A 22,082-nucleotide genomic window follows, 5' to 3' on the forward strand; every position below is an offset into this window, starting at 1 on the left:
AAAATTGAATTGGTTGCCATTAATTAAAAATTAGATGATTTAACATAAAAACTGACAATTCACGTTGTGAATGTGTCTGACTGAATCTGAAGAGTAAAACCAAAAAACCCAAACCAGTTGCATTGATTTGATTCTGACTCATGACGACTCCACGTGTGGTAGAGTAGAACTGTGCAGATTTTCAAGGCTATGACTTTTTGGCAGATCACGGGGCTTTTACGCCTAGTTGCCTCTGGGTGAGTTTGAATTGCCATCCTTTCAGTTAGTAGTTCAATGCTTAACCATTTGCACCACCTTACATGAATAGCAGTTGCTCTCTAGAAACATTCTGTTTCTGCCATGCCTCCTGTTGATACCCCACACCCAAACATTTTATTGTGAAAACTTTCAAACATGGAAATGAATAGAGTATAAATCTACCACCTAGAGTCTATAATTAAATTTTGCTGTAATTGATTTTTCACTGTTCATCCCTCTTGCAGTCCATCAGTTTGTGACTCCTGAAAACTCCAGCATGCTTGTCATTAACTAGAATCTAGTATTTTTTTTTTAGGGTATTGAAATTTAGTACAGTGCAGTGTACAAATTTTAAAGTGTACCATTTGGTGAGTTTTAACAAATGCTTCGTCTCTAACTCAAACCGTTATCAAGATATATTCTATTAACTTCACACCATGAGCTTTCCTTATTTGCTTTCCAATTCCTAATTCCACCTGACAGCATTTTAATTTAGGCTCCATTTCTCAGGGTTGTTGGATTAAATGATGTATTAGGTACAGAGTGCCTGTCCCTTGTTAAATATCCGTTAAATGTTGTCTGCTGTTACAACTGTTATTAATGAGTTAAGGATAATAACAAAATGGCAATTTTGATTATGTCTGAAAAGGTTAGCTTCATTTGTTTTTGTAAAAATAGTTTGTAGTAAGGTTTTTGCATAAGGGCAGTAACTTAAAGCTGTAACGAACATTCTAGCGACTGAATAAAGCTATTGTGACATTTTTTCATAACATAGTATATTTGTACTCTTCTTACACATATAGTGAAAACCCGGGTGGTGTAGTGGTTAAGTACTACAGCTGCTAACCTAAAGGTTGTCAGTTCAAATCCACCAGGTGCTCCTTGAAAACTCTGTGGGGCAGTTCTCCTGTGTCCTGTAGGGTTACTATGAGTTGGAATTGACTCGACAGCAATGGGTTTTTGGTTTTACACATACAATGCCTCTTTCAATTCTATCTGGAGAGTTCTCACAACACAAGGAAAGAGAATATACCTGTATTAAATTTACCAGTTATGTATTGCTGTAGATGGAAACCCTGGTGACGTAGTGGTTAAGAGCTAAAGCTGCTAAACAAAAGGTTGGCAGTTCAAATCCACCAGGCAGTCCTTGGAAACCCTATGGGCAGTTCTCTGCCCTGTAGGGTTGCTGTGAGTTGGAGTGGACTCGATAACAACGGGTTTGGTTTTTTTTTTTTTTTAATTGTTGTAGATGCCTATGTTATATTCCAACTTCGAGTACTTCAAGGAGAAGTTTCTCTTGTGGTTTCAGCCCTGAGCTGCTTTTCTAATAAGTGCATGTGTATGCCTGCTTCTCTTTATATAATGGAGAGAACTGTTGTAGTTCTTCATATGCGTGTTTGCTTCTTTATAAAATGGTGGAAACTATATCTTATGAAGGTATTTCTGGAGAAGTGGTTAAAATGCGACTTAGTAGTTTTTACAGATAGTATGAAAGAAAATGGAAATTCTGGAACAAAAAAAGGAAAGGGGATTTATCTGGCAGTGTCGGGAAGGTGGGGTGCTTATGAAGGGTACAGGCAGTTCTGTTTTTAGTAGTTTCTAGTAACTGGCACTTGGTCTCCAAAAGTGATTATTTCTTTTAACATATATAGGAGATTTAAGAACTATATTGCTTTGAATATTTAATAGCTGGTAATTTGTTAATCTTTAAGTGACACCTTTGAACAGGACAGTGGGGTTGGAACTTTGTACTTTAAATGTTTAAAATTATTTATCTTTGATTAATAAAATGCATGTGATACTAAAATTGAAAGACAAAAAAAAAAAAGAAAAAGCCCTTTCTTAAAGCTACCCAGTTCCCCCTAGAAGTAAGCTACTATTATAAATGTGTGTTACTATCAACTTTAAAAAATAAAATTTTCCTCCTAAAAAGGAATCCAGAACACTGGCTGAAATTGCAAAAGCAGAGCTGGATGGCACCATTTTGAAGAGCAGACCTCTCCGAATTCGCTTTGCTACACATGGAGCAGCCTTAACTGTCAAGAACCTTTCTCCAGTTGTTTCCAATGAGCTTCTAGAACAAGCATTTTCCCAGTTTGGTCCAGTAGAGAAAGCTGTTGTGGTTGTAGATGATCGTGGTAGAGCTACAGGAAAAGGTTTCGTAGAATTTGCAGCAAAACCTCCTGCACGAAAGGCTCTGGAAAGATGTGGTGATGGAGCATTCTTGCTAACAACGTAAGTTTTAAGCTTCCTGTCATTCTTTGTATCCAGTTGCATATGGGCTTGTTACTGTTGTGGAATTCTGTCTTTCTTTGCAGCTCCTCCTGTTCTTGATATTTGGTGAGGAGACGTTGAGTAAATACTCGGTGAATATAAATAAGGGATTTTTGTGTACCGCTAGGAATCAGGAGTCACACTTTTTTCAAACTTCAGTTTATTGAGTCATCATTGAATCTTAGGAATGTTTTAATACATTCTGATTTTCATTCAACTTACCGAGCATCTACTATATGCAAGCAAAATTTTACATTTAAATAAAGTAACCCTTTAGGAATTTTAATTAACTTTGTTGAGGTATAATTATACACAGGAAACCCTGGTGGCATAGTGGTTAAGAGCTACGGCTGCTAAACAAAAGGTCTGCAGTTTGAATCCACCAGGTGCTCCTTGGAAACTCTGTAGGGCAGTTCTACTCTGTCCTATATGGTCGCTGTGAGTCAGAATCGACTTGACGGCAGTGGGTTTGGTTTGGTTTTGGTTAAATCTATACAGGAAAATGCACACAGTTTTAAATGTAGAGCTCAGTGAATTTTGAGAAGTGTATCTACTCATGTAATCACTACCACAATCAAGATACGGAACATTTCCATCACCCTACAAAAGTTCCCTTGTGCTCTTTTGCAGTTATTTGCCAGTTCTTGCTCCTGCTCTGGACAGCTACTGATTTGTTTTCTGTTTATTTTATTTTAATAGATTAGTTTTGTCTAGTATTTTATATAAATGAAATAACATAGTATGTACTCTTGTGTCTGGTTTCTTTTGCTTAGTAAAAGTTATAAGATTTCATTATTGTTGGTGCATCATTATTGTTATTATTTTTTTAATGACAGTCATATTCCATTTTATGGACTTAACCACAGTTTGTTCAGTGATCTGTTGGTGAACATTTGATTTTAACTACTGGTTATTGCGAGTAAAGCTACTGTGAACACTTATATATAAGGCTTCTTTTGGGATTATGTTTTCCCATGATTTATGGGTTAATTACCATATGTTCAATTTTATAAGAAACTGTCAAACTATTTTCCAAAGTGGTTGTGCCCATTTACATTCCTGCCAGCAATGTGTGAGAGTTCCAGGTGCTCCACATTCTCACCAACACTTGGTATTATCAGTCTTCTAAAAATTTTTTTAGATATTCTTAGTGAGTGAGTGAGTGAATCTTTCATGTTTTCTTGAGGATTTTTTTTTATTTGTGCTTTAGATGGTTTACAGAACAAAGTAGCATCTCATTAAACAATTAGTACACATATTGTTTTATGACATTGGTTAACAACCCCACGACATGTCAACACTTTGCCTTCTTGACCTTTGGTTCCCTGTTACCAGCTTTCCTGCTTGAGAATTCTTGTAGCTTTTATGCCTGTGATCCATTTTCAGTATTATGTGAGGTAAGGGTTTGTTGTTTTTTTTTTTTTTTCCAAACATACCCAGTTGTTTCAGCTTCTGATTGAAAAGGTTATGATTTCCTCATTGTTACCTTTGTACCTTTATCAGAAATCTGGATTCTCTTCTGTACCATTGATTATTATGTCTCTTCTTACACCAGTGCTGTACTTTCTTTATCCTAAGTTTTGAAATCAGTTTGTCAGTTTCTAACAAAAATTCTTTTTGGCTTTTGATTGGGATTGCATTGCATCTGCAGATCAGTCTGGAAACGATGACGTTGTAATGAGTTTTCCAGTCCATGAATGTGGTGTATTTCTTCATTTAAAAGTATTTTATTTTTAAGTAATTAGCATGCCTTCCCTTCAGTTTGTGCATGAGGTATGGTTCTTGATGTTCATCCTGAATCTTCATATTGGATTTGGTGTAAAAGTTCTTCAGTTGAGTATTACATTGATTCCTTTTATTCCTAGTAACTTTGTTTACCTCTGACATTTATTGTGTGGTGCTGTCAGCTATTGGATGAAACTGTGCAAATATTTTAGGGTTTGGGGAATTGGATACAGAGACAGTGCGGGGGAAAAGAAGGTTTTTTGGCCCATGGAGGTTAGTTTTGTGATTCGTAAAACATTTTTCAGTATGTTTTTCACTGTTAATCAGTTATACTAAAACTGAAATTCATGTTATGTCTTCTGTTTTACAACATGGCCAGCATGTTTCTATCTCAAAGACTTTAGTCTCATTGTTCCCTATGCTTAGAGAATGCCTTTGCCCAGATCTTCATAGGCCTTGCTCTTCCGTTTTATTCACAAGTTTGCTAAAATGTTGTCTCTTCAGAGAACCTGACTGTTCTAACTCAATAGAGCTGTACTTGCTGCACCATCACTTGATGCTTTAGTCCCTAATCTGTTTTTCTTTGTAGCACTGTTTCAATTTATATGTTTTTCTTTGCAAGTAGAATGTAAGCTCCATGAGGGCAGGGGCTTTGTCTTGTTCAGTGCTATAATCCCAGCACCTGTATCCTGTTAGTTCCTGGCCACGTAGTAATGCTGTAATAATAATTTGTTGAATGAATGAGCTAAAACAGGTAGCCCCCAACTTAGGGCAGGGTTCCGTTCCGATAACTCCGTTGTAAGTCAGTTCTGATTTAAGTTGTATACCTTATTTTTTAAAAGTTTTCATTATTATTGCCTTTTATTGTCAGTATCTTTATAAATCCAGTCTTAACTCTGGGAATGGAAAATATTACATATAAACTTACAGATACATTTTTAATACATAAAAATACAAATCATAAAAATTTACTCTGATGATGAAGAGTTGCATGACGGTGACATTTTGTCAATTGGGGCAATAACTCCACTTGTAGAAGGTTCTGGATCATCTTGATTATCCCAGGGAATGGGGATGGCATTGCAAGGAAGAAAATTAGTGAAAGTTGTATGGTCTTTTTCTCTTCGTGGATTCTGTGGTAACGTCTCGCTGCTTCCCGAATCTGCCTGTTGATGTTAGTAAAGCTATCAGCACTTGGGTCCATGTTTTCAACAACTAAAGCTCCTGATTTAGTTTAGAAAAAACTCCACAGCTAATTCTTTCACTATAAATTTTTTTTTTGACAGTTTCTCCCCTTCCTCATTATTTTTGTCTTCTTCATTTCTTTCCTCTTCAAAATCCATTAAGTTCTGATCTGCCAGTTCCACTTCTTCGTGATCTATGAGCTGTTCTACATTGGTGATACTGAGTTTTAAGTTCAGCTTTATTGCCATATGGACCATTTTTCCAACGACCTCTTCCATCATACCATCAAATGCTTGGAGTATGTTCACATGACTCAGCAGTTTTTTCCATATCCCCTGTATGCATTTTCACATAACTTCCCCCAAGGAAAATGCAATGTTCTAGATACACTTAATGACTTATGTTAGTGCAGTTCGGCGTAACTTGAATACCTGTATGTAAAGCATATGATGAGTGTTTTTTTTCCATTGCAAGCTCTGATTACAGTGGTATTTTTTAAAGTCATAGCCAGGCATTGGTAAATATTGAATCATTTCTTGTAGGTAGCTTTTAGAATAACTTAAAAATGATTTTGAGGGCATGGGCATTTTATTGCTATCTGATATTTTATAATCATGGTCTCATGGATTTCCACAGCAACATTGGTCATTTTTTTTGTCCCATTTTTGAGGTGAGAAAATGGACCCAGAGTTGTTAAATAATTTGCTTATGGTTGCATAGCTGATAAATGGAGGAGCTTAGCCTGATGTCAGATCCTCGGCTTCTTATATTGTCCTACAGATAGAGTGGTTTATTCATCTCTAGACTCTCTGCTTAGGAACCTTGTTACTTGTTAGTTATGCCTTCCCTTGGAACTGAGGATGCTGTTCTCCTTGCATAGTACTTTATCTTAGCTGCAGTGTCACCTCATGAAGAGAATTTCTCTTACCACCATATCTAAAATGGGCTGCCTCTGTTTTTCTCTCTGGCAGTATCCTGTTTTTTTCCTCCTTAGCTCTTAAAATGATTTTTTAAATTTGTTTGGTCGCTTTTCAAAAATAATTTATTTTTGTTTTTGAGAATATGCATAGGAAAATATACACCAATTCAACAGTTCCTACATGTACAGTTAAGTGTGGTCACATTTTTTTGTCTCATATTTCTAAGCCTTATTCTGACTTAGGAGAGAAGAGTTTATGTCTTTGAAAATTATTTTTAAGATGGTTGATATTTAGATAGTTTTTTATTAGTAATTAAAGACAAACTAAACCTTTGTTTTTTTTTGTAAGTAATTAAAAAATATTTACTGTATTCTTGGTGAAAGTGTACGTAGTAAAATAGGTTCCCATTTAGCAATTTCTACACATACTCTTCAGTGAAATTGGTTATGTTCTTCACATTGTGTCAACATTCCCATTATTTCCATTCTAGTTGTTCTGTTTCCAGTAACTTAATCTCCCTGCCCCCTACCTTCTCATCTATGATTTAAAGTATTTTTTTTGACCATTTGTTCTCTTATAGATGTTTTTTTAAAGGAACGAAGTACTCAAGGTTGATAACCACCAAAACGCACTGCCCTCGAGTTGATTCCGACTAATAGCGACCCTATAGGACAGACTAGAACTGCCCCGCAGAGTTTCCAGGGAGCGCCTGGCGGAATTGAACTGCCGACCTCTTGGTTACAAGGGTGATAGTCATTACTTTTATGAGCTAGTGTGCTGTCTATCTAAAAGGTGACTTGAGGGGATAGTTTCAGTTTAAGGTTTAAAGAGTTTCTCAGGGCAATAGTCTCAGGGATTCCTCTAGTTTCAATGGGTCCAGTTAGTGAATTTTTGAGAATTGGAGTTCTGTTCCACATTTTTCTCCCTTCCTATACCTTTAGTTTTTAAAATCTGTTACATTGACAAAGAATTAAAAATACCAGTGAATGAAGGTGAAGCCACATGAGTATTTTTATAGAATTCTGATTTTATTGTAAATTAGTCTTGCTATTTCTAGAAGGTATTTTAAGTAGTAGGTATAAAAACCTTAAGATTCTTTGATCATGTAATATTTAGAGATATATTTTAAATAAATAATTTGACTCAAAGACTTTGTGTATCATTTTACACCCACTACTCACTTATTGACTGTCTCATTATCTGACATTTTGCATTTGCGACAATAGTAAAAAATCTGCTACCCGACTATTCTATGTGTTAATGATGTACGTCTGGCAGTAATGAACACTGAGTGGCAAGGTGAGAGTAACGCTGGTAGTTATAGTTAAGGTTATATGTCAACTTAGCTGGCCCATGTTTGGCAGTTTGGCAGTTATGTAACTTGGCAATTGTGTAATGATGTGATCATCTTCTATTTTGTGATCTTTTTTTGTGTAATGCCGATTTCTGCAAAACAACCTGGTTTTTGAAATGTAACCATATCGACGAGCGGGTGTGTTTTGGTTTATCATTTTATTTGTTAACAAAATGTCTAAATTTCTTGGACGGATTTAAATTTCTTAATAGAAAACTGATTAAATACATTAAAGTATACTTACAGTGGTTTAAAATTATAGTTATTATTTTGCAAAGAATATATCATGACATTGGAAAATGTAACACTTGTGATTTTTTTTTTTTTTTTTTAAAGAGGGTACACCATGCAGACAGAACATGCATTAGTTGTTGCCAGGGCCTTGGGGGAGGAAGAATAGGGAGTGTCTACCATACGGGTTTGAGGTTACCTTTTGGAATGATGAAAATGTTTTGGAATTAGATAGTGGTGATCGTTGCACATATTTGAGAATACACTAAAAAGCACTGAATTGTACGGTTCGGAGGTATGTGAATTACATCTCAGCACAAATACAAAATTAACAAATTACAACTCTGAATTTGTTTATGGCAGAGCATTCTGCTGTCCACATATGTTGTCTAACAACTACTCTAAAGCCATTTAGTTTTCTATAAATAAAACTTTAGTAAGTGAGAAAAAGGAAGGATACAAAACTAGATGTATGCTGTGATTCAAGTAATTGTGTTAATAAACTGATTAGGAAAAAGTTTGAAAATAAAAATGGGAAAATGTCAATAGAGGTTATATTGGGTTAGTATGCTTTACAGGTCTGTTAGGGAGGCTTCAGGACCATCTCCAGGTCTCATAGGACTCAACATACAGTTGTACTTATAGGTAAGATTCATTACATCAAAAAGATACAAAGCAACATCAGCAAAGAGAAAAGGTGCATGGACCAGGCTCAAAGGAAACCAGGTGCAAACTTCCAAAAGTCTTCTCCTGGTAGAGTCACATAGGAGTTGCTTAATTAACCAGCAACATGTTGAGTGAAGTGTTGTCTACTAGGAAAGCTCACTGGAGCCTAAATGTCCAGAGTTTTTATTGTTGTGGGGGGAGGGGGAAGGTTGGGTGGAGGCACAGTCACGTGGGCACCCTGTCTAGCACATACCAAAATTCCCAGAAGGACAGGAGGTGTTCAGCATTAAACCACATCGTACGAAGTGTTTAAGCACAGAAAACCACTCAGTTAGGGTGGTGAGATAGCAGTCTCAGGACTGCACATAGGTGCACATGGATAATTTTTTGTACTTAATTATTTTTTCAACATTCTGTCTTATCACATACCTTTTCATTAAGAGAAGTTACTGTTATATTCAGAAAAAAACAATTTAATAAAGCTTTGTAATATTTCTTTTTCCCCTGTCAAATTGGAAACATAAAGGATGTCTAGACAAACCTGCTGGTAATGGAAGTATAAATTACTACTAATTTTTCCAGGACAGCAGCTTTAACCCTTAGGGTATACCGTTAGTGTCAGTTGGACCCAATTTTAGTTGTTTCTTGAGCAGTCGGAATTATTAGTAGAATTGACTTGATAGCACCCAGCAACATTATCAGGAAGGGTAGATGTTTTATGATATTTCTTAGAGGTCTTCCAAAGAAAAAAAAGAAAATTCATTAAAAAAAACAAAACAAAACAGGATAACCTCAATATTTTCTTAAAATTACCACATGGTTTCATCGGGTCGTTTTATAAATCTAAGGTAGCATTGTCAGATACTAGTAATTTTATTCTTCATTATCCTAGGAATTATTTTATTATTACTCTTAGTTATTCACAACTATGTAAAGAAAAAAAAAGAATGGTGTATCTACAAGGATAGTTCAGTAATGAATCATCACTATTAAACTTCACCCATCAGTTTTTTTAATTGCATGAGCAAAATATTGCATTATCTTTCAAGTCATTATATTTGTAGTACTGTATATTTCATCTTGTTTTCACAGTTTTACCTCTAAAGAGATTTGAACAACAGTGAGCAAGGATTAGTCACAAACATGTTAATCATATTATGTATCACTACAGAAAACATGGAAACCTTAAATGTACATTAATTGGCATGGTTAAAAAATTATGCATGCAAAGTAATGAGAATGTTGACATAGTGTCACTGAATACTAGAAATTGCTGAATGGGAACCTGGTTTGCTGTGTCCATGCTCACCAAAAATACAGTAAAATACTAAAAAAGATTATGGTACATGCATACATCCGAAATGGTGCCATTTTATATTGAGTGACAAAGGGGTGTCTAAAAACAGCACACACAGATGATTCATTCTATGTAAAATTATATATGTTTAGAAGGAAAAGTCCGAAGAGATGTACATGAAGACATGATCAGAGGGCCTCTCCAAGTGGTAGGATTTCAGGAGACTTTCTTCAGTAGAACTTACTGTATTGTTTTTTCCTCACATTGGAACATTTATCAGTTATATAACAAACTAATGATTTATTTGGATGCAAAGTGGAGGAAAATGAAAACCCTACAGATCAGCAACTCCGGATTCAGCATCATGGTTGACCACATTATTTCCTTTCAGTCTTTTTTTCAATATAATGTTTACCTACATTTGTAAAAAAGGATAAATTTAGTAATTGTGCCTATAGTAGACAGAATTTAAGTTAGATTTTAAAGCTTTTGTTAACACCTAATGAAGAAAACGAGATGAATGAGAAAAGGGAGGTTCTGTAGAGAGTGGTAGCTACACTGAAACCATAAATGTTTACATGTTAGTATACTCACCAATAAGCAGGGTAGGACAAATGACAGTCTCTTAAGACATCCCTTGTACACTACATGCACCCATGTTCCTCACTTTTTGTGTGTTATATGTTGTGATAAACATGGTTTGACTTATCTTTGCTCACTTGTTTACTCATCTCTTTAGAAGAGGAGTTGCAGGAACAAGGCAATATACATATGTATGTATTATATATATGGTATAAATTTGTATATATTGGTCTCTTTCTGTCCCAGAAGGATGTACAGGTTCATTCCCCACCCCACAGTGTAAAAGAGTGTCTAGTGGCCCATATTCCTGTATTGAAAGTTTAAAATTTTTAGTTACAACGTCCTGCATATTTGAGGGTACCCAAAAACCCGCTGCCTTAGAGTTGATTCAGACTGAAGTGACCCATAGGGTTTCCGATGTTGTAAATCTCTATGGAGGCAGAATGCCACATCTTTCTCCTGTTGAGCCACTGGTGATTTCTAACTGCCATCCTTTCAGTTAGCAGTCGATGGCTTTCACCACTGTGCTACCAGGGCTCTCTGACTTTATTCACCACTTCTCTGGGGTTCATAAAATTAATCTGTCAATTCGGAGTAATTCTGTTGTGTTCTGAATAACAAATTTGCTTAGCAGTTACCCTCTACAATCTCCTTTTCTGGTTTTTCTCTGATGGGGGGATGGTCTTCTCGTGTTGCAGGGGTGTGCTTGTTTCTGTCTTTGCTGGCCTCTGCTAAGGTGTACCTTCTTACCTGGTCCTTGTGTTTGTGGTTTTGACGTGATTTTCAGTGGGGTGTGATCCATAAACTGTATCTTCTTCATTTGGGTCCTCCAACATCTTCTGACTGGTTGGGTGGACTTAGGAACTCTAATCTGTTTTTTTTCTATCATACTGAGTTGCATGTATTCTTTGAGGCTCCGTTTCCTCATACATTTTCTGTTCTAACGTGTTGGATATGAGGTCTACCCTAGAAATTGAGACCCAAGTACCTTTTTTTCCTGGGCTCCCATTTTATCTAGGTTTCTATATTCTCATTCTCTTCTTCAAACCAGGCTATTCCACACCTGCTTCTAATACTCTTTCTTAATGTCTCTTTTACTAGCCGACGAATAATTTTAAAAGATTATATCTTTTCTTCCCCTGCAATTTAAGATCTAAGTCTCTGTTAATCTCTGGATCTTTGTATTTAAAGGGAAGCTTTTGGATTCCAAGAAGAGCCCCCTTTACTGCACTAGGTATTTTTTTTATAAATTGTGTTAAATATATGTGTGGCAAAACATTTGTTGTAGGAACATTTTTACATATTCAATTCAGTGACAGTTATATCATTATGTTGTTCAACTCTTCACTACAATCCGTTTCCACATTTTTCCATCACCCTTAATAGAAGCTTATGTCCCTAAGCATTGAGTACTCCTTTCCTCTCCCTCCTGCCTCCCTGCCCCTGGTAACACTAATTCTTTATGCTTGCCTGTTCTAGTTAATTCATGTAAGTAGGATTGTATTACTTGTCCTTTTGTGATTGACATTTCACTCAGCGTAATGTTTTCAAATTTCATCCATGTTGTAGCATGTTTGTGGACTTTATTCTGTTTATGGTTGAGTAATATCCCACTGTATATAGGCACATCATTTTGTTTATCCATTCATCTGTTGATGGGCATTTGGATTATTTTAATCTTTTGGCTGCTGTGAACAGTGCTGCAGTGAACACTAGTGTACAGTTTTTTGTGTTTCAGCTTTCATTTATTTTGGATATATACCTGTGAGTGGAATTGTTGAAGTGGGCAGTAATTTCTCTGTTGTTTTCTGATTTTTTTAATCTTAATTATTGGGTGTGGAGTGATAACTCTAGTGCTTATAAAACCTCAAAAGTTAACAGTAGCTTTTTTCTCTCAGAAGCATCTTTGTTCTGAAGGCAATATAAATAGATTTTATGGGTTGCTTCCATGGTAGGGAGCTGGTAGCAAGGAGAGTTTTATTACCAATATATTATCTACTCCTCTTTTTTTCTCATTTTTCCCAATGAGCTTTCCCTTCTTCCTTTATCATGGAGGAAAATTGTATCCCTATCTTTATCAGCTGCTTTTCTTGTCCCCCTCCCAAAAAAAAAAAACTTCCTGCGTCATTATACTGTTGTCTTCTGATTCCTTTGTCCGTTTGCTTGGCTGACATCTTTCAGGTCTAATTTTAGGTGTTAGCTTTTTTTTTAGAAAGACTTCTGAACAAGGCAGGTAAACACAGGGAGGCTGAGATGTTTGTGGAGATATGGGGTATCAGGTAGTGCAACACGGGAATGATGAGGGCCATATAAATAAAACATGAATTAGATACTGTTTTTTCCTTGTACTTTGTAAAAGTTAACTACAGTGATTATGCTGGTTCATAGTTATCCGTCTACTTGGCTGTCATCTCATATTGACTTTACACTCTAAAAACAAGCATTCTGGTTTTCATCTTTGTATCCACTATGTCTGGCTCAGTAAATGTTTATTGACAGATTTTATGAGTATATGATACTTCTGATACATTTTTCTGTACATATTTTGCATGTAAAAATTTCTTGGAGGAAGTTAATTCTAGACACTACGTTAATTCTTATTTATGCTTTTATACCTATCCAGGACTCCCCGTCCAGTTATTGTGGAGCCCATGGAGCAGTTTGATGATGAAGATGGCTTGCCAGAGAAGTTAATGCAGAAAACGCAACAGTATCATAAGTAAGATTTTATTAATAAAGCTATTTCAGATGTACTATCAAGGGTATTATCATGTTTGTTATCAAGTATTGTTGGATTATAGTATGTTCCCTTTGGTAATATAATCTGGTTATTACAGTGGGCTACTCTAAATAGAATGCTGATTTTCTTTTTTATGTGGGTAAAACATTTTGTTTAGAAAAGCCTATTTTTATAACTGGGGTAGGGGTGGGTGGGTAGGTAGGAGGAGATGTCAGTAATATTTATGCCCTCAGAAAAAGTGAAATCTGTATATAATGGCAATACTTTATATGGGTAAGATACTAATTTTATTTAGAAAAGTCTCTTTTTATTACTGGGGTAGAGGTGGGTGGGTAGGAGAAGATGTCAGTTAATATTTATGGCCACGGAAAAAATGAAATCTGGATATAATGTTAGAAATATTTTGTTAATTAGTATGCTTCAGGTACATTAAGAGTTAAAAGGCGACTTTTTGGGGGGTAAGGGGCCGTAGTTAAATAACCCTATAACCTGGCACAGCGAAAGTATTCTTAGAGATAGAAAAGTTATTTCACAATGTTGTGTATTTATTCTTTTACCAGTTCTCTTTTTCACTTGGTATGATATGAATATTGTTACATAAATTGCTTATATGAATATATTGTGTATTTTTTTTTAACTAATCACTTGTTTATTATTATAAATAAAACTAATATTTTCATCAAATTCAAGTTGGAGTGCATTTGTGCCAGGCATTGTACTGGCAATGCTGCTTTGAATTGTCTCTGCCCCCATGGTGCTTACATTTCTGGTGATGGAGGCATGTAATAAACAAATGAGCCAAAAAATCATGAAACATATATTAAGTAGTGAGAACTATTATTAAAAAACTCAAACAAAAACAAAGTATAAGAGCTTAGATCAAATGGTATACATATTTGAAAACGATTAATACTGGCTTTCCAGATTTTACCAGTTTACACTCATTGTCATATGTACAAAAGCATTTGTTTTTCTTCATCCTCACAAAAAAATTGGTTTTACGATTTTAAAATTTGATAGTCTATGTTCAAAATGGTATTTTGTACATTTATTTTAATTAGCATTCTTTTATTTTAGTGCAATTGAATATTCTTCCATGGAATTGATTTACATGGTAAATAATTGAGTGCTTACTATGTGCTCAAAACTGGTGATACGTCATTGTACAAAATGGCCAAAAATTCATGGTGATGTGGGTGCGGTGGGAAGAACAACAGTAAAATTAGTAAAATAAGTGTGGAGAAAAGAATGCTGGGGAGCAAGGGAGTGGTGGTGGTTAGGAAGGCCTCCCTGAGAAGGTGACATTTGTGTAAAAACTTCAGGGAGGAGAGGTGGGAGTAGGGTAGAGAACAGTAGTGTCATCTAGAGAATAGCAACTATAAAAGCCCTGAGGGAGGAATGTGCCTGACATGTTTCAGGACTAGCAAAGAGGCCAGTTTAGCTGGAGTGGAGTAAGAGTAAAGATGAGAAATAGAATGTGTCGAGAGGAGTGCAGATGGTTGGGCTTTGTAGGCCACTGAGTTGACTTTGGCTTTTGTATTGTGAGAAAGGAAGGAGCCACAGTAGTGACTTAATCTTAAGTGTTTGACAGGATCATTCTGGCTGCTTTTATTATTTTAAATTTCATTGTGATAAAATATATATAACATAAAATTTTTAACCTGGCTGCTGTTTTAAGTGTAGATTATAAATGGGCAAAGGTGGAATTGGGGACATAAATTGGGAGCCTACTGACATGGATTAGTCACATTTGAGGCAGTGCCAAGTGGTCATATTCTGGATTTAGTCTGTGGATTTTGCTGATGAATATGGGGATATGAGAGAAAGTTAAAAGGATGACTAAACAACTCAAAAACACAAAAAGGAAACCCTGGTGGTATAGTGGTTAAGCGTTTAGCTGCTAACCAAAAGGTGAGCAGTTTGAATCCACCAGGTGCTCCTTGGAAACCTTGTGGAGCAGTACTAAACAACTGGAAGTATGGAAATTGGAAGTGATTTATTTGGAGAACCCGAGAGGAGGAACAGATTTTGGGAAGAAAGATCAGGAGCTCAGTTTTGGGCATGTTAAGTACGATATGACTATTTGCTATCCAAGTGGAGAAAATGAAGTAGGTAGTTGGATTTGAATCTGGAATTTAGAGTAGCTCTCTGGGCTGAGTTAAATCCAGAGGTTTGGAAGATGAGAGGAATCAGCAAAAATGGGGACAGAGCACTCAGTGAGTGGAGTAGGGGGACAACCAGGAGAAACTGCCTTGCTTCCAAGCAAGTGAAGAAAGCATTTCAGGGAAAAAGCATTAGTAGTAATCAATTTTAAGTCATAATCATTTTAATTTCTGTTATAATGCTGTTTTTCAAAGACTTAATTTCCCGTCTACTTTTTTCCTGGTCATGGCTTACCATGACAGATTTGAAATCGCTCACTTTTGGATTCAGAAGTTAGAGAACAGGAATTACAAAGGTGTTAAAAGAAGAATTTATAGATGTATATTTGTGTGATAATTTAATTATCTTAGCAAACTATGTAAGATCTAGTTATAACTAAAGAGTTATGCTCTGAAGGGAAAGTTCACAAAGCCTAAGAGCCAAGATTCAAAATTATTTGTAATTCGAAAAATCCATATTCAGTGGTGTTTCCCTGGGAAGAAAATGAAGTTTTTGTATTTATGATTGTAGTAGACCTCTGACTTAAGAACTGCTGACTAGTAAACAGTTCTTTGAAAAAAATTAATGGATGGTGCATCCCCCTACTCTTTAAAAAGAGAACATCCAAATCTGTTTTCTCAGGTATTAAAAAAAAAAAAATGAAACTCATTGCTGTTGGTTTGATTCTGACTCATGGTGACCCCATAGGACAGAGTAGAACTGCCCTATACGGTTTCCAAGGAGTGGCTGTTGGATTAGAACTGTTGACCTTTTAGTTGGCACCAAACTCTTAACCACTGTGCCAGCAGGGCTCCTTTTTCAGGTATAGAAGTTGTGGCTTTGATTTTTCTCATGTACTGCTAGAAATCTTTGTAACCGTTGTTAATACTTTTCCCCCGTTATGACACCTTCCCCTTTTATCTCCCGAATTTTATGACAACTTCCCCTTTTATCTCCCGAATTTATCCCACCCATGGTTGTCTTCCCCAACCCCAAAATAAAAGCTACAATTGTAAATTATATTTTTATTGATAGGGTGGGAATTGTGTTGTCATCAGTATTTTTCTTAATAGGAGCTACGACAGCCAAGAATAATTGAAGACTTTCAAGCTCAGGTATACTTTTTAAGGCCTTAATTCTTTGGCCTGGCACATAACACTCAATAAACTGTAGCAGCTTTTAGTACCATCTCTAAATAACTTTTAGGGAAAGAAATCTGATTCCAGACAGTTAATTTATATTTGATTCATATGTTGGAGACTATCTTGCATAAATTGTTATTCGTGTAAAAATCAGACAGGCTTTATTAGAAGCAATAGGAGAATATAGGTTATAGCATCAGATTGCTTAGGTTTGAATTCTGGTTTCATTACTTACTAGTTTGGGATCCTTGGGAAATTTGTCAACTCAGGCCTATAAAATCTACCTCACAGTATTGCTATGAGATAATTCATGTAAAGAATCTGCTTGATAAAGTATTTTGAACATTTTAAAGTGCTCAGTAAATGGTAGTTGTTGTTACTGTCTGTTGTTTTACCTTTTCAACATACATTTCTGTATGTTTTTAAATGTAAATTTAGGGAAAGAGAACAGCCTCCACGTTTTGCTCAGCCTGGGACATTTGAATTTGAGTATGCATCTCGATGGAAGGCTCTTGACGAAATGGAAAAGCAGCAGCGTGAGCAGGTTGATAGAAACATCAGAGAAGCCAAAGAGAAACTAGAGGCAGAAATGGAAGCAGCTAGGCATGAACACCAATTAATGCTAATGAGGCAAGGTAAAAATTGGTTTTCACGTAGATATGGTATGATTTTTTTCTCTCCAGAGGTTCATATTTATGTCCCATTGATATGTATTAATATTTATCTTGCCATTTAGGAATTCAGAGACAAACCTGGAACTCAAGATCTTAGAAACAAAAATCATCTTTTTCCTGGAGGACTTTACAAAAACCCAAACTGACTTATTACTAAAAATATTTTACCAACATGAGTAGTATGGTTGGAGGTAATTCAACCCTCCCCTCACAGAAAAACAGTCCTGTTGTTGTCTAGTCAGTTCCATCTTTATGGAGACCCAAGGTGTAATTCAAGGATGTTACATTTTACCAGTAGCACATACATGATTCTGCTGGTAAAAAGAGAAGCACAATGGGTAATTCTTGGTAGGTAGTTAGGGCATAAAGTCAGATACTAAAACTGGTAGAAAGAAGAATTAGGACAAATGCTTGCCATTTAAGATTATGATTACACGCCAAAAGATGACGGATAATCTTTGGCAGAGATGAAGAAGATTTATGTGTGCAGGTAGATGGGAATTCAAGAAAAGTAAAATTCTTACGAACTGGCAAGAGAAATTTAAACACTGAGCCTGAGTCAGCTGAATTTCTAACAGCAGTCATAATGGTGATAATTTACGGTCTTATCCATTGGTCAAATAACTAACATGATGAAGCTCACTTCTCCCCTTTTCCTTGTTGTAGGTTTGTTTTTATGGCCATCTGTTTTTGCTTTTTTTTTTTTTAAATCTCTTCCTCCCTTCTTGTCCACTTTAATTCTGCAAATAATTTTCCCTGTCATTTTTTCACTAGTCATAATAGTTTTGTATTTCTTTTGAACTTTTTAAAATTGTGCTTTAAGTGAAATTTTATGAACCAAATCAGTCTCTCATACAGAAACTTACATACACCTTGCTATGTGCTCCTAGTTGCTCTGACTCTAATGAGACAGCACACTCCTTCCCTCCACTCTATTTTCGTGTCCATTCAGCCAGCTTCTGACCCCCTCTGCTCTCTCATCTCTTCTGCAGACAGGAACTGCCCACATAGTCTCGTGTGTCTACTTGATCCGAGAATCTCACTCTTCACCAGGATCATTTTCTATCCCACAGTCCAGTCCAACCCATGTCTGAAGAGTTGACTTTGGGAATTCTTTTGAACATTGTATTGTGCTTTAGGTGAAAGTTGACACAGCAAATTAGTTTCCCATTTAATACAGATTGTTCTGTGGCATTGGTTGCTATTCCCGTAATGTGTCAGCACTCTTCCCATTTCCATACTGTCTTGCCTGTTTCCATCCCTCCAGTTTCCGTGCCCCTCCTTGCCTTCTCATCTTGGCTTTGGGACAAATGTTGTCCATTTGGTCTTGTTTAGTTGATTGTTCTAAGGAGTACATTCCTCATGGGTGTTACTGTTTTTTTTATAGGCCAGTCTATAATCTGGCTGAAGGGTGACCTTGAGGAGTGGCTTCAGTGCCAGGTTGAAAGGGTGTCCTAGAACGATAGTTTCAGGGTCCCTTCAGTCTGTATCAGTCCAGTAAGTCTGGTCTTTGGATGAATTTGAGTTTTGTTCTACGTTTCTCTGCCTTTCTAATCTGGATCTTCTGTTGTGCCCCTAATCAGTGTGGTCTGTAGTGGTAGCCAGGCACCATCTAGTTAGTCTGGTCTCAGGCTAGAGGAGGAGTGATTCATGTAGGCCATCAGTCCTGTGGACTAATTTCCTCCTTGAATCTTTGATTTCCCTCACTCTTCTTTGCTCCAGACAGGAAGAGTCCAATAGTTGCGCCTTAGATGGCTGCTCGCAAGCTTTAAAACCCCAGATGCTACTCACCAGGCTAGGATGTAGAATATTGTCTTTATGAACTATGTTAATGCCAATTGAAATAGATGTCTCCAGAGATTACAGTCCATAGCCTTCAAGCCCAGCAGCTCAGTCCCATGAGGTATTTGGATATGTCTAAGAAGTTTCCATAACTGTGTCCCTTATGTGCTCTGTTATATATATGTATATACATATGACTGTATGTGCAGCACATACAAATATGTGTACACAGTTACCCACAACTATACCTAAGTATGCATATGCGCGCATTCCCATATGCCCTCCCGCATCTATACCAGTCACAGAGTTTTGGTTGTTTTTACTGTTGTTGAAGATTGTATATGGTTGTCTTAGTCATCTAGTGCTGCTATAACAGAAATACCACAAACAGATGGTTTTAACAAAGAGAAATTCATTCTTAGTCGCGTAGATTACAAGTCCAAATTCAGGGTGTCAGTGCCAGGGGAAGGCTTTCTCTGGCACCTCTGGAGGAAGATTGCTTGTCATCAATCTTCCCCTGGTTGAGGAGCTCCTCAGTTGCAGGGATTCCAGGTCCAAAGGACACACTCTGCTCCTGGTGCTGCTTTTTTGGTGATATGAGGTCCCCAACTCTGCTTGCTTCCCTTTCCTTTTATTTCTTGAGAGAGAAAAGATGGTGCAGGCCACACCCCACGGAGGTGACCTGAGTGAGCATGGTGTTACAGTCCCATCTTAATCCTCTTAACATAAAATTACAATCATAAAATGGAGAACAACCACAGAATACTAGGAATCATGGCCTAACCAAGTTGATACATATTTTTGGGGGACACAATTCCATTCATGACAGTGGTGTAGTTGTTACTGTTGTTAGGTGCCCGTGAGTCAGTTCTGACTCACAGTGACCCCATGTACAATAGAACAAAACACTGCTGGTCTTGCTCCCACCCTCACAGTCGTCGTCATGATTGAGCCCGTTGTTGAAGCCACTGCGTCATTCCGTCTCGTTGAGGGTTTTTCTCCCTTCTGCCGACCCTCTACTTTACCAAGCATGGTGTCCTTCTCCGAGGACTGTTCCCTCTTGATAACATGTCCAAAGTTATGTGAGACAGAGTCTCGCCATCCTTGCTTCTAAGGAGCATTCTGGCTGTAGTTCTTCCAAGACAGATTTGTTTGTTTTTTCGGCAGTCCGTGGTATAGTCAATATTCTATGCCAACACTGTAATTCAAGGAGGCCAATTCTTCCTTGGTCTTCCTTATTCTCTGCCTGGCTTTTGCATGCATATGAGGTGATTGAAAACACCATGGTTTGGGTTAGATGTACCTTAGTTCTACAGTTGTTACTGTAGGTGTCCCTCATTCTTGTGTACTTTTCATTGTCTTGATTTGCCCTGTACTGACTTCCTCCATATTGTGTATTGCCTTTCCCTTCACCAGAATTAACATATGTCTACTATATAGTAAGTGATTCTCCTTCTCCCCCCATCTGTGGAAGCCATAAAAGAATGTTGTTTTATGTGAGTAAACCTATTAACTTTTTATAAAAATGGTATCTTACAGTATATGTCGTTTTGCGATTGACTTAATTGCACTCAGCATGATGTCCTCCAGATTCATCCATGTTATAAAGATGTTTCGCAGACTTATTATTGTGTAGTTTTCCATTGTATGTATGTATGTACCATGATTTGTTTATCCATTCATCTGCTAATGGACACTTAGGTTGTTTTCCTCTTCTGGCTATTGTGAATAATGCTGCAATGCAGTGAACATAGGTGTGCATATGCCTATTCATGTCACTGCTTTTATTTCTCTAGGATAAATACCTAATAATGGAATTGCAGGATCATATGGTGTTTCTATTTCTAGCTTTTTGAGGAAGTAGCATACTGTTTTCCGTACTGGTTGTACCGTTTTGCAGTCCCATCAGCATTGTATGAGAGTTCCAGTTTCTCCACAACCTTGCCAGCATTGGTTGTTTTCTGTTATTTTGATCAGTGCCGTTTTTGCTGGGATGAGATGGAATCTAATTGTAGTTTTGATTTATATCTCTGATGCCTAATGATTGTGAACATCTCTTCATGTGTTTGTTAGCCCCATGAATGTCTTTGGTGAAGTGTCTGTTCATACCCTTTCCTATTTTTTTTTTTTGGATTGTTTATCTTTTGGTTGTTGAGGTGTTCTATATATTTTAGAGATTAGACACTTGTCAGATAATGTTGTCAAAAATTTTTTCTTTTGATGAGGTAGGTTCTCTTTTTTGTTGAAGTCTTTTGATGAGCATATTTAATTTTGGGAGGTTCTAGTTAACCTAGTTTATTTTCTGTTTGTGCATTTTTAGTTATATTTGATAGTCTAGGCCATAAATCAGGACCCCTAGCTTTGTCCATATGTTATCTTTCAGAACATTATAATTTTAGGCTTAAGATTTATGTCTCTGATCCATTTTGAGTTAGTTTTTGTGTATGGCGTGTGGTACGTATCCTGTTTTATTTCTTTGCAAATAGATGCCCAGTTTTGCCCTTTGTTAGACTATCTCTCCCTCATTGAATGGATTTTGATCCTTTGTTGAAGATTAGCTAGCTGGTTGGATTTACTTCTGCGTTTTCAATTCTGTTCCATTGGTCTATGTGTCATTGTACCAATGCCAGGCTGTTTTAACTACTGTGGCTGTATAGTAAGTTTTGAGATCTGTGATTGTGAGGCCTCCTATTTGTTCTTTACTTGGAGTCTCTTGTCTTTCCATATAAAGTTAGAGATTCATTTTTCCATTTCATTAGATAATAATTTTGGGATTTGGATCAGGATTGCATTACATCTGTAGATGGCTTTGGGTAGTATTGACATTTTCACAATGTTAAGTCTTTCAATCCATGAGCATAGTGTGTTTTGCTGTTTATGTAGGTCTCTTTTGGTTTCTTGCGTAGCGTTTTGTAGTTTTCCTTGTATAAGTCTTCTAGTGTTTGGATAGATTTATTCCTAGGTATTTTATCCTTTTGGGGGGATACTGTAAATGGTATTATTTTCCTTATTTCCTTTTTCGAGTTCCCCTTGTTAATGTAGAGGAATCCAACTGATTTTTGTATGTTGATCTTGTACCCTGCCACTTTATTGAACTCTTCTGTTAGTTACAGAAACTTTTTTGTGGAGCC

The 22,082-nt window shown here is 36.6% G+C and overlaps 1 protein-coding gene across 2 annotated transcripts in view; it reads left to right on the top strand.

Annotated features, from left to right (window-relative positions):
* The window catches only part of PSPC1 (paraspeckle component 1), a 70,782-nt gene that overhangs the window by 5,820 nt on the left and 42,880 nt on the right, over positions 1-22,082 (top strand). For both annotated transcript variants that reach the window (XM_003413965.4, XM_064275403.1), the window contains exons 2-4: positions 2,171-2,472; positions 13,095-13,190; positions 16,934-17,130. In XM_003413965.4, the coding sequence (XP_003414013.1) occupies positions 2,171-2,472; positions 13,095-13,190; positions 16,934-17,130 (595 nt within the window). The remainder of the gene's footprint in view (positions 1-2,170; positions 2,473-13,094; positions 13,191-16,933; positions 17,131-22,082) is intronic.

Source organism: Loxodonta africana, chromosome 23 (genome assembly GCF_030014295.1).
Source record: "Loxodonta africana isolate mLoxAfr1 chromosome 23, mLoxAfr1.hap2, whole genome shotgun sequence".
Taxonomy (NCBI): domain Eukaryota; kingdom Metazoa; phylum Chordata; class Mammalia; order Proboscidea; family Elephantidae; genus Loxodonta; species Loxodonta africana.